The sequence below is a fragment of the Triplophysa dalaica genome, chromosome 8 (genome assembly GCF_015846415.1).
Source record: "Triplophysa dalaica isolate WHDGS20190420 chromosome 8, ASM1584641v1, whole genome shotgun sequence".
Taxonomy (NCBI): Eukaryota; Metazoa; Chordata; class Actinopteri; order Cypriniformes; family Nemacheilidae; genus Triplophysa; species Triplophysa dalaica.
This window is the reverse complement of record NC_079549.1, coordinates 23,915,600-23,928,879: the sequence shown is the minus strand read 5'-3', so window position 1 is coordinate 23,928,879 and position 13,280 is coordinate 23,915,600. Positions and strand designations below refer to the sequence as shown.

The 13,280-nt window shown below is 37.3% G+C and overlaps 1 protein-coding gene across 3 annotated transcripts in view; it reads right to left on the bottom strand.

Moving 5' to 3' along the window:
* lrp2a (low density lipoprotein receptor-related protein 2a) overlaps nt 1-13,280 on the bottom strand; it is a 70,744-nt gene that overhangs the window by 52,007 nt on the left and 5,457 nt on the right. For all 3 annotated transcript variants that reach the window (XM_056754504.1, XM_056754501.1, XM_056754503.1), the window contains exons 2-11: nt 7,678-7,791; nt 7,254-7,376; nt 6,886-7,002; nt 6,267-6,377; nt 5,279-5,392; nt 4,991-5,107; nt 4,261-4,404; nt 4,053-4,172; nt 3,823-3,951; nt 2,576-2,745 (exon numbers count right to left, since the gene is read on the bottom strand). In XM_056754504.1, coding sequence (XP_056610482.1) covers nt 2,576-2,745; nt 3,823-3,951; nt 4,053-4,172; nt 4,261-4,404; nt 4,991-5,107; nt 5,279-5,392; nt 6,267-6,377; nt 6,886-7,002; nt 7,254-7,376; nt 7,678-7,791 — 1,259 coding nt within the window. The remainder of the gene's footprint in view (nt 1-2,575; nt 2,746-3,822; nt 3,952-4,052; nt 4,173-4,260; nt 4,405-4,990; nt 5,108-5,278; nt 5,393-6,266; nt 6,378-6,885; nt 7,003-7,253; nt 7,377-7,677; nt 7,792-13,280) is intronic.

Sequence of the window (13,280 nt, the reverse complement as noted above, 5' to 3'; positions counted from 1 at the left end):
AAAATTGTAATTTTGAAAATGTTTCCGTTCATTGAAATGAAATAAAATATTGACCTAAAAATTATTTGGAAAAACTAAACGAAGAACTGAAATGTTGCCCTCAAAAATAAACTGAAATAAGTTTAAAGCGCTAAAATTATAGAAATAAACAAAAACTAAAGTAGAACTAAATTAAAAATGAATTAATCTTACATAGCAAATAAAAAAATAAAAAAATAATTACAAAAATTACAAAAAAATGCCTCTAAAAATAAAAGATAGTTGTTAATATTAATAAAACTATATCAAACTAAAATCAAAACTATAATAATTATGGATTGTAGAGGTAAAACAATGTTTATTTTGGTAAATCTGATGAGAAATGTTTGAGTTCGTATTGTGATCTTCAATAATATTGACTTTTAAATGAAGACTTAACAAATCTGAGCTCAGTTTGACACATTGTTGACATCTCTTCTCACACATTTGTCAAATTTCTGACTCTTATTCTCAGGAGAAATATTTGAGACGCAGATGAGACTGGTCTCCATTAACCTCATTGGTGTCTAAGAGAAATAATGAGATATTAAAGAGATCTCATGCGTGATTTTTCATAACTCAAGTGTACATTACATCCACTTCTTCATTAATCACAGGCAGTAAGATTGCGGCCCAGCTTGTATCACAGGTTCACCTGAGACAGAGTTTTTATAAACTGTACTCTGAAACCACTGCCCCATTGATTCAAAGATGGCACGGGTTTCTCAGGCTGGATCTCTTGGCATCATAACACAAGCGAAGGCACTACCCCAAGCTTTGCCCTTTGGAAACCAGAGACAAACGTCTCAAAGACGACGCCTCTCTGCTGCCCCGTCGAACAGAAACTCAAGCTGTGGTGGTGTGGCTGTTTGCGGACCCCCTGCGTGGACTGATCGCACAAACGCGTCTCTTAGTACCTACCCACTTCTCTGCTTTATGGCTGATATCCAAACCACAGAGTAGCCAAGAGTTTAAAACAAAGCTGGCCAAAGAACAGCTAAAAAAGTGAATGCGAGGAACCGCAAGATCACTCGAGATGGTCTCAGGTTGCATAAAATTGCGCAGAAATATGCTGCGTTTTCCTGCATATCATACACGTTTTGGAGATTAGGAACATTTGGAGTCTATCTCCGGGTCGAGTTGGTTACCGTGACTGCGGTCCTGCGGGAGCCAGACTGATCCGCCATTATACACGTATTAGCTGTATCTACAGGCATCAGTCAAAGAATTCCCTTTCCGCTGACGAAGAGCCAACTTCCTTCACAAACTCCACTCAAACTTTTTTTTTCTTTAATCCTCACAGACCAAAGCATTGATATTGAGGTTTTCTTTTCTCTTTACTTAAAACCCCTTTTAATCACTGTTATGTGCAGAATTTATTTGAAGAAAAATACAATTTGAACTTAAAGGGATAGTTCACCCAAAAATGTAAATTCTGTCATCATTTACTCACTCTCATGTAATTTCATACCTGTATAAATTACCTGAACACAGAGAAAGATATTTGGAAGAATGGTAGTCAGTTTTAGTTCCGGGACATCATTGACTTACATTGTAGGAAGAATTAAATGGTAGTCAAAGGTGACTCAGAACCCTTTGTTTTCGTAGGTTCTTCAAAATATCTCATTATTTGTACAACAGAAAAAATAAAATGAATACAGGAGCAATAATACAGTAGGCGCCAATACAAAGTTACTGGTTTCAACAAAAGTTAGACCACTATACCTGTCGAGAGAAAGGGTAAGTGTTCTTATTTTTTTATTTGTATCTTGAGTATTCACAGAAGAAATGGGTTTTAAGTCGTTTTTTGAATGTTGTGAGAGATGTGGTCGACCGGACCGAGTTAGGAAGAATGTTCCACCCCGAAGGAGATCTGTCAAAATTCTGTCATCATTTACTCACCCTCATGTCATTACAAACCTGAATGAGTTTCTTTCTTCTGCAGAACACAAAAGAAAATATTTTAAGGGATGTTGAAAACTCTGAACCCCACTGACATCCACTGAATGAACACAAAAACACTGAAACATTTCTCAAAATATCTTCTTGTGCTCAGTAGAAAGAGGATGAGGATGAATAAATAATGACCGATTTTTGGGGAGTGAACTATTCCAGAAGCTTTGGGAAGCTTGGAAGACACTTGCAGTCTACTTTGTAAAATTCACTTCATTTAAGACTTTAGCCCAACATCAGTACTGATGTGTGTGTGTGTTTGGGGGCACGGGGAAGTTAGTGCATGTCTAAAGAGGAAAAGCGGGTATAATGAAGAGCTTTGTTACCAACAACAACAAATGTAACAGTGATATCATTCAGACAAGGTCAGAACGTCAGTAATCCTTGAAATGCCACTCATTAAATTCAGGAAAACTGAGAAGCCGCAGCAGGTGCCAGAGCATTAAATCAACACAAGTTAAGTGTTCTGAGCTCTCATTGGCTGCTTTTCTCCATTATTCATTCTAAATCATCCATTTCAAAACTTTTTTCTGAATTGGACTTTTGTTTTTGTAAGAAACAAATTGTCAAGTAATCCTGACCATTTAAGTGTTTGATAGTTTACCTTATTTTGGATGGTGTCCGTCCAAAAGACCCTTTGCAGCTGATAGTGGAAGTCCACACCGACAGCAGCGCCTCTGTTCTGAGACTGGACCAGAGTTTGAGCGTTGTGTCCGTGTACATCAGCAATCAACAGATCTCGTCCATTAGAGAAGATCAGAGAGGGAACGCCAGCTACACACGCGACACACTTAAATCAATATAGACTGACAAATCAGCTGATCAAGCCACCAATATTTGCCCATTCTGACAAAAAAGAAATGTGAGTTCGGCCTTTCGTCAGATGTAAATTTACTCGCTGTCTTATTAACAAGCTGGTGCCAAGAAAAGAGAATAAATGAGGGTTTTAAAAGTGACCTGAATTCAAATTGAATTGAGATCATCTTCAGAGAACACACTTTATAATACACTTTTGATAATATGTAATGAATATGAGAGAGTTGTTTTCATTTTTCCACAGCCTGTCAGACAATCTGCTGGGAGTGAGACATTAATAACATCATGGCATTCAATGAAAGCTGAGAGAATTAAAGAGACCGTTAATGTACATTTAAGATAACAGTTAACACCATTTTACACAATAAAACAAATTAACAAATTTAGAGTTGACAGACAGTCTGCCTGCTTTATTCGTGCTGTTTTCCATGCGCGAAAACTGAACACATCACAACTCCCATTATTTCATGTTTGCTATATTAATAAAATAATAACACCGTACTTAATATCCACAGTAGCTTATTATGTTTTCATTGTGATTACAAAAATGTATTGTACGTTCATGCCAAGATTGTTGTATAGCATACTGCAGGTCAAGCATACCATGTTATATTAAAATAGTTACGCCTTTTTTTAAATATATTACAGTATAAATATTTTTTCCTTATCCCCCAAACTTTGCATATTGTTTCCCTTTATCTACAGATATGTACTTTAGAGGTTACTATTTGTAACATTATTGTTACAAATAGTTACGCTGTAAATTCTGTTTAATTATGTGGTACATTGAGGGCCATAATCTAAAGTGTTCCCAAAAATTATTGTAAAAATGATTTAACCCCATATTGTCTGTCATGTGTTCTTCACATGGTTTTTTATTTTAAACATGCTGCAATGATGTTAGCGGTAGACGGGGCATTGCTCTGCGGTTGCTATGGTGTTCGGAGTGGTTGATATATGGTCACACATACTAAATAAGAATGTGCTAGAATGTGCGTGCAATATTTCTTTAAATGTTGTGTGTTAAAGTCTCACATGAAGGATTCGCTCTACAGTATCGATGTTGCTCTAGAACGTATCCCTCCCGACAGCTACAGCGATGGGTTCCGATCCCATCCTCACACAGTTGATCACACACACCCCAAAGCGTACAGTCATCATAATCTGCACCGGAAACAAACATGTCAAGATTGTGGTGGGTATCGTGACATCATAAAACACTTCTTAAGGATCATTTCTTCAAAATTCAAAATGGAGAATGTTACCGATGCAGGAGCGGCTGTCGTTCCGACTGACCACATATCCTGTCGGGCAGGCACAGGTTCCACCGTCAGGTGAGGCGTGACAGTGATGTTCACAGCTTAGAGAAGCACAGCGCCAAATACCTGACACATACCACAGCAACCACGTTAAAGATTTACAATGGAAATATTAGGAACTTTCAGTCACACAGTTTGATGAGAAGTGACTGACTGCAGTTGCGTCCAGCGGTGCTGTTTGTTTCATCTTCTCCGTCGGGACAGTGTGACGTTCCATCACAGAGATGCTCCAGAGGGATGCAGATACCAGAAGACGGACACGGCCATTCTCCGGGATAACACTCATGCTGGACATTATCTAAACACATCACAAACAGGACGTTATCTAAACATATCACAAACAACAGTTTTTGCACAGACAAAATGAACAACGCAGAGATATGACGTTGGAAGGTTGTGAGTGTCATTTTTCAGAAACTTTCTTTCAATTAATTGATTAAAACCCTTCCGCATCACTTTGGTTTGCTTAAAATGCAATTTTAGACCAATTAGATACATATTAAGATACACTTTTAAGCTATATATTCGATTACACGGCTCTCTAGGGCAGCAAAATCTGTGCCCCCCCTGGATCTGTCTTGGGGCCTCCCAGTTTGAGAGCCACTGCTCTAGAATAATTGATTCTGATTGGTCACTCCTTGATAAGATCCGGTAGAACAGATCTCCTCATTTCATTACTGCGAGTCATCTTGAGCGGCAAAGTTTATTACAAATAAACTAAATATTTGAGGTTATTGAGGTTAAGGCTTAATGTCTTTAAGTTAAGAGATAAGAAATGGGTTAGCAAAAATGGCAGAATTTGACTGAATAATGATTTTTATAGAGATCCTTTCCAATATTTTCTAATGTTTATCACGCAGAGGGACATTTTAAGTAGCACGTACCACAGCCTCTCTCATCTGCATTATCTTCACAATCATCTTCCCCATCACACAGCCACACTTGATGAATACAGCGACCGCTGGGACAGGTGAAGTATGTTCCTCTGCACGTCGGGTAAGCTGAACAGAAGAGCGTGACTTTCAATATTCTAACTTACCTTTATAATAAGAAAAGTTAAATCAGATCTTTAAAAATGCCATGAAAAATCATCTGGCAGAAGAATTAAATGCCTTTATCTTGTAGCTTAGTTCTTTTATGCAACATTTATAAAATTAATGCAATGTACATACTGCAGTTCTGTTCATCACTTCTATCACCACAGTCATCATCATGATCACAGACGTAGCCGCGAGGAACACATTCTCCGTTACTGCAGCGAAACTGACCGCTGCTGCAGCGCTGGGCTGAACAGAAACGAACACAAAAAAAACATAAAAAAATCTTGTAATGTTGTATCTTCTGTATGCAAATAAGTAAAAGTAGAAAACACTATTAAACTGAACTTTAGCATATTAAGTTAAACCAAGAAAAGACTTAAAGTCTGCATGAACCTTTTGAAATGATTTAGGATAACAAAGACAATTGTATGACCCAGATGAACTGTAGTGTACATTATAAACAAGTAATGCCATTCAAAAGAAAAACACATAAAAAAAATTCCTGGAAAAATGAAGCATAAAATATATATTTTTCCTGTAAAATTACAAGTTTCCATGTTTTCTTGTAAATTTGCAGTCTTTTTCAGTAATTTAATGTTTGAATATGAACAGTAAAAGAAAATCCTGAAAAAAACACATTTTCCAGCAGCGGGGGCACCAGATATAATATGCCCTAAATATAACAGTTTTCGCCGTTAAATTACAAGTCTTTCCTGCTTTATTTCTGGTATATTAGCATTTTTTCTGTGATTTGAAAGTTTTGACTGTATTTCAAAAATGTGTGAAAAAACACATTGAGTTGTCTTTGAGTTTTGATTTCATGGGGACTTTAGGAATACTTAACCATAGGAAAGAGCTTCTTAACTCAGCAAAAACCCAAAATGATCATTTTTGACGATGATCACATGTTGGCAGCTCAACCAACAGAATTAAATGGATGTTATGATGTCCAAAAAACTCTTAAACATTTGGTACTGTGACAGGTCCTGCTTCAATATAACGTTGGCCTAGTAAATATGTGGGAAAACAATAAAAAATAAGTGCAAAATCCCACGACCGTGAATGAATGTCAAGCAGTTTTCTGTTCAGATGAATGTGAATGCCGGATGAAGACACTCACTGCAGTTGGACTCGTCCGATCCGTCTCGGCAGTTGAGCACTTGGTCACAGTGTTGGCTCCTGTTATAACACGCGCCGTTCGCACACCTCAGCTCCGAGCATTCTGGGTAGACTGAGAGAAACACATTCATCACTCGCTCGTTCAATTAAATGTAATCGGCGCGTAATGCGATACAGCTTCCGCACAGTGAGAAGTCTTTATGTGCAGGAGGTGAAATGAAAGTCATTCAACAAGCACGATCTTTTGGAAACAAGCACAATTTTTTCCAGCTCATCTGTGACGGTAAAGCAGCGTGTGTTATCGGCTCAATAATGACACGAGGACTAATCCACAGAAGAATCTGCAATCAACCCTGACAAACAAGAGACGTATTGTGTCCATCTCTGTCCATCAGCGAGACTCTTAATCTTACAAATTGATTAAAATGCCACAAGAGCCTCCGAGGAGGGACAAGACCTCTCACATCCAGACCCACACATACTTCTATACGCTAAATCTTCACCATATACAAATCACTTGCAAAGCAATGTCGCTTCTTATTTGCGCTTATTATGAGAGTGTCAAACAAACATGAGGCGAAGTTAACAAAACAAACAGATGCGGACAGAGGCACACTTACTGCAGTTCGTCTCATCCGCTCCATCGAGGCAGTCGGGGACACGGTCACATCTGTACGCTTGTGGGATGCAGGCTCCGTTGGTGCAGGTGAACTGAGAAGCGGAGCACGTCCTGCCAGCTGCCGGTGAAGATCAAAGAGACATTTCTCATATGAGTGTGCCGGGTGGTCTTCATCTCCACCACAGGCACGCACACGCTCGGCCTTTAGAATTCTAGACCGCCGACATATCGCCTTTCTCAGACGTGAAGGAGATTACATCCCCGTACATTACTGAGAGTTAATGGAGCTCTCAGCTCTGATGGACAGTTGTAATTGAAATGGAAAGGAGAACCGAGAGAGAGGGACGGATGCAGATAAGCTCTACTCACGGCAGCGCTGTCTTTCATCGGATCCGTCCTCGCAATCCTCCTCATCATCGCAGACCCAGTTCTGTGGAATGCACTCGCCGTCACTCAGACACTGGAACTGGGCGCTCTCGCAGGTGGGCTGGGCTGTAAAAGCGCATTTAGGCTGCTTAGTTATGAGGTGTTTTCTTTTCAAAGACCTCAAAGTTCCTCAACACACTTCATCAGCAAGAGAACAGAAGACATTCTAAAGAATCAAACAACATTAAACTCTATTGACTTCTATTGTTTGAACACAAAACCACGGAGACATTTCTCAAAATATCTTCTTTTGTGTACTACAGATAAAAGAGTCACATACAGGTTTAGAAGCACACGAGGACGAATAAATGATGGTAGAGTTTAGATTTTTGGTTCAACTCTGTACTTTCGCTGTAGAGTTACTTACGACAGCCGAATTCATCTGAGCTGTCCGAACAGTCTGATGTGCCATCACATCTTTGGATTGCTGGAATGCAATGACCCGTTCCACACTGGAAAGAGCCGAACTCACAACCCGGACCTACACAGAAAAAAACAGAGATTTATTCAAAATAAATTTAATTGCATTGATGCAGGAAAAAGCCATTCCCCATTACACTGTCTGGGTGATAAATGACCGGCTGACTGTCTGTTATCTCTTTTTCACAATATGAACCTTATTTACCGTAACAGAAAGAACATCGATTAGGAATTTCAAAATTTTTAAAATCTTAGATATGACCTGAAACTCATCAACAATCATTCACTGTTTTAAAAAACATAGCGTCGCTGTCTTTCTGAAACCTCATTTGAAATCCAAATTCACCGTTTTTCAGAAAATTGAGAAAACATTGTACTTTCTAAATTTGTATTTATAAACACATAGACACACATGCATATATATATTAAACATTTATACTGTATATATTATTACTGTATATATATTTTAATTATTGGTAAATTCCTAAATATGTATACATGCGTGCATGTGTGTATAAATATGAAATGAATAAGCACAGTGTATAGAGATTTATTATGTAAACATAAACTTTTACTCTGAATCGCGATTAATCGTTTCACAGCCCTACTTTTACATACTGTTTTGTCGAGGTTGACGAGCACTTTTTAATACTTTTTATTAGGTTTCAGAAGAATAGCTGCGATATTTGTAAATGTGCATAGAGAAATAATAGCCGTGCACAGCATGCGTTTTCACACATTTTTTCTCTATTTGATTTTACGACTGCACATTTTTTACTTTCCTTTTTTAAATCCCATCTTCATCATTCAAGCTTACAAGTTACTCAGTGTTGACTGCAAGATTGTAACCAAGGTTTTTACACATAGGCAGAAAGATCTACTCCCAAAGATCATAAAACCTGACCGTGATGGGTTTGTGAAGTCCACATAATGTCATGTAATAAGAAATAATGTAAACATTTCAGAAGTTACAAGATAACATTCACAAGATATAAGCCTACACCGACAATTCCCTCCCGTACGATTAAAAGAGCAGACTTAATCTCGCAATAAAATATCATGATAAATGTTCCAGATTCATGGGAATTCATAAACAATTATTTAAGTGTCGTCACAAAGTCAACTTAAAGGACCTTTCTTAATACAAATATAACAAAGATACAGAGGACTGTACAGTCACATTCTTTCCGTTTATCAAGGAGAAGTCAGATTTGAGATATATGTGGTGACACCATTTCTTTTCAAATATTTAGTCCCATTTACTCTTTGTGAAATCTCACCAAAGCTCTTTAAAGATTTATGATGTATTTCTTCATTTAAATATGGTTTCAATAGGCTCGCAAAAAGGATGTTAAACTATGTTCTCATTCAAAGAACTTTGCAAATTCACCTAAAAAAAATCAGCGTAGAAAACGAAGAAAGAGGTCAATTTTAAAAACATTTAAAAAATGTCATACATTTTTACTGGACACATACAAAACACGTAATTAAAATAACTAGTATTGTAGGCAAAATGTACCAAACCAAACTGTAATCCATCTCTTCACTCTGATAAACTTTGTTAATGAACCTTTGAATTAACTGAATTGACAGGTGGAAGATTTACTACGGAGGAACCCGACATACAGCCCTAACTCAATCCTGTCTTTTGATGTGACTCTGTGAGTGACGTGTGAGGAGATAAGGTACCATCCCTCTACCTTCCCCGAGCAGCCGAGCTCTCCGTCAGACCTGTCAGAAGAGCAGACGGGGGATTCTGATCGTCTTTACTCTGACACTGATAAACGCTGCATGCTGTTCCTTGTCAGAAATGTAATTAGGATAAATATCGGTACCGGGTGGTACCGTAGCCCTTACACCCAAATTCCAAAAGCAAAGGGAGACGCAAGGTGGAATGAGCTGGTGAGGAGCTGGGGTTGGTGGGCGGGTGAGTATGCTTATCAACACTGACCTAAACACACACACACACAGTTCTGGGTTCCCAAACAAAATTGGAGCATTGAAAAAATCTAAATCTAAATAAAACGCTCTATAATCAAAATCAACAAGCATTTTATTTTTTTATTAATCAGAAGTTGTGAAATGTATTTATGCATTAATATTCATGAATTATTTTTTCTAAAGCAACTTTTTAGTATAGTATATTTCATTATTTTTTAATACTAAGCAAAAAACGAATTTTCTCTCACTGTGTACGTTTTTGCAAATCACATGAAAAGATTAAATAACTATTGTGACAACACAAATGCACTTGGGCATTGCAAATGAACTGAAATGTCTGCTATTCGGTCTCTTTTTAAGACACTTCTTGCACTTTTATCACTTGTACACCTTGCTTATAATAAAATAAATATTTTTTGGTCTTTTTGTATGTTTTCAATGTGGGGATTATTTTACCTTGGCAAATGCTTGGAAACTGCTGGGGTAATGTCACTAAAAGTGTCAAGTTTATTTGACAATAATGTTACAATTATTTTGTCCGGTGCTAGAAAAAGTACACAAAACATAAGCACACATCCTGACTCATTCATCTTCAGTTTGACAGTGTCTTAAGGTAAAGTTTCTCACAGCACTTCTGAGGTCTGTAACTGAAACGTTTCTGTACGCTACATTCCATAAGAAGCAGATTTTCTTAAATTATTTTACAAAAATTTATACAAAGTACATCTGCTAACATTTTCCCTAGTCAACCAAACTATATGTCACCTGTTTAGTCAAAAAATTAACATTAGTAATTAAACATAGTTAGTCTTTTAAAATGAATATTTTCTATATTTAAAGTGAACCTACTATATAGTACAAATGTTTTCTTTTTTAATGAAAGAAAGCTAAAGTTATGAATTGTTGTCTTGTAGGAATTAAGGTAAACAGATAAATTAAAGTATTGTAGTGCGTTTTACATGCACAAAATAATCGGATATCTTTAAGAAATTAGCTTATAAAACACATCTTGTTTCCATGCATATCGATAAACCAAATAATAATATATATATAATTTATATAGAAGTTTGAGACTTTCCAGGTTTCTCCCGAGCAGAGACGACACCATCAATGGTCTAGTAATTAAAAATGGCCGCCACGAATTGGTCAGAATCGGTATTTTTATGCAAAAATAGTTTTTCTTTTTACCGTTTCTACACCCACTGCATGATTCGAGAGCTGACTTTTAGGGGCGATTCGCATTTCGCGTCTAAAACCGCTCGCTCAGCACTCCGAAAAGTTGAAAAATTTCCATCTCGATGCGGCGCCGACGCCCCTAGAAAAATGTGCCGCGTGTCTAAATTTATAATAGCGAACTTGCGCGTAATCTTTGACATTTAGCCCATCAGTAACCCAGCTAAAATATCTGAGGTAATATGTTTAGACATCTTACTGATATCATTTAAAGTCTAAAAGTGTAATAAAACCGTCTCTAAATGGATAGAGGAACAACTCCCTCTTGTTGTGAGACATGGCAGATTGAAGCGTTTAGTAAAGTTTAACAACAAAGCTTGACTGACTCTCACTCCTTCTGTAAGCTGACAGCTTTTTGTGATCTCATTATAAATGTCTTTACCATTAACCAAAGCTGTCATTTAAAGTAGATTTTTTAAAGATAAAAGTGTCTATGCTAAAGCAAGGGTTTACTGTTGGTTGCCAGAGCTTTGCTGTGTGGTTGCCGGGGCGTTCGATCCCACTTCAATGTAAATTAAGAATTTTTGGCAGGCAAGTCCAATTGCTCGAGACATAAGCGCAAACTCACCAACAAGCTGCACAAACAGAGGCGTCAGTCCAATATTTAAAGTGCTACATCACCCATTCTTCCATCATTTGATTCTTTAATCAGCCTCTTTTCATTCCACACCTGTATGCGTTTCTTTCTTCCACAGAACACAAAAGAAAATATTTTGTAAAGAATGTTGATAATCAAACAACATGGAACCCCATTGACTTCCATTGTATTAACAAAACAATTCTCAGAAAATCTTGTTTCGTGTTTCACATGAGAAAAGTGTCATGTACAGGTTTTGAAGCACATAAGGGTGAATAAATGATGACATAATTTTTATTTTGGGGTGAACTATCCCTTTAATACTCACAGTGCTAAACACACCAGCACATCCCGTGCCACTGAGTAACAAATGTTGTATTATCAGATCATTAATAATGGATGAGTCAGAAGTTTATCAGCCTGTGATGTTCTCTTAAATAATGGATTTCGTGCTCTGCCAGAAGGCCATGGGGGTCTGGGCTCCAGCCCCCGCTGCTAAGCGCGCCTCCTCATAGTGAGAGGTCCAGACCGAACACCAAAGCGTACGCTTTTAAAGTGCGCCAGCCAAATGGGCTTCCTTTTTAACCCCCTCAGCAGCCAATTGGGAAGCGAGCCTTTTTCCTGCTCAGTTTACTAATGATAAAATTGCTGCTCCGCTCGCTCAAAGGCACTCTTTGTTGCTAGGACATGATCCCGGAGGTTTCAGCAGCGTCCGTAACGCACAGGTAGACAATTGGCATATACAGGATCTGGGAGGTAAGACGCCCTTAGCGGCACCCGTTCACAGAAATAGAATGTTAAACCAACCGTGTACCCAGAAATGCTTCCTGCAGGGATACGCACACCACGCCATAACATTTACATTTAATGCATCTGACTGATGCTTTCATCCAAATCCATTTATGGAACATTCAGGGTACATTTTATCAGCAAGTGTGTTCATTGGGATTCGAACCCATGACCGCTGCTCGCTGCTAACACAATGATACGTCTATAGAGCCACAGAAAGAACGACAATTCTATACTTGAAATATTCACACAAATTTTTTATTTTATTTTAAAAAAGTGGGCCGACAATAAGTCTTAAATAAAACTTGAAATCTTACAAGTTTAAGTATAAGAACATTGATATTTGTATACTGACTACATAAAGTATACGTAAAATATACTTGGAAATTTCAAACGTTTCTTAAATATACTTAGCTAAATGAATGTTAAGTATACTTATTTCTAACGGAATTTGTTTTATTTTTACTATCCAAGTTAAAAACGCAGATGTGAAAACACTAAAATGTACATGGATATTTGTCAACTCACCATAAGTCTGCTTAAAATATACTTGAACCTTCCTTACATATACTTTGTACATTATGTTCGGTTTGCTAAGATTTTTTTTATGATGAAAAGCGTGCACTAAAAACACTTAAACGTATTTAAGGTGCTCAATTTTCACGCACTAATTTCATACTGTGATATACAAAAAATTGAACATTACTTTAAAAAGATCTAAACGTACTCAACTATGCCATTATGAAACTACATTTTAGTATATTAAAGCGCCCCTGCAACGATGTGTCATGCATTCTGACTTTGTTACAATGTTAAACGTGCGGTCTTCTCATGCTTAACATGGTCAACTTGTCAAAAAACTAGTTTGTCGTATTACATAGTATTTATTTTGTGCTCAATATACTCCTCCAGCGATCGTACACGTTTCTTAAAGTTTTTTTCGAACAGTTAAAACAGTTTTGTAACAATTTTTCTTAGTCCCTTATTGGACAATTCTCCCGGAAAACACA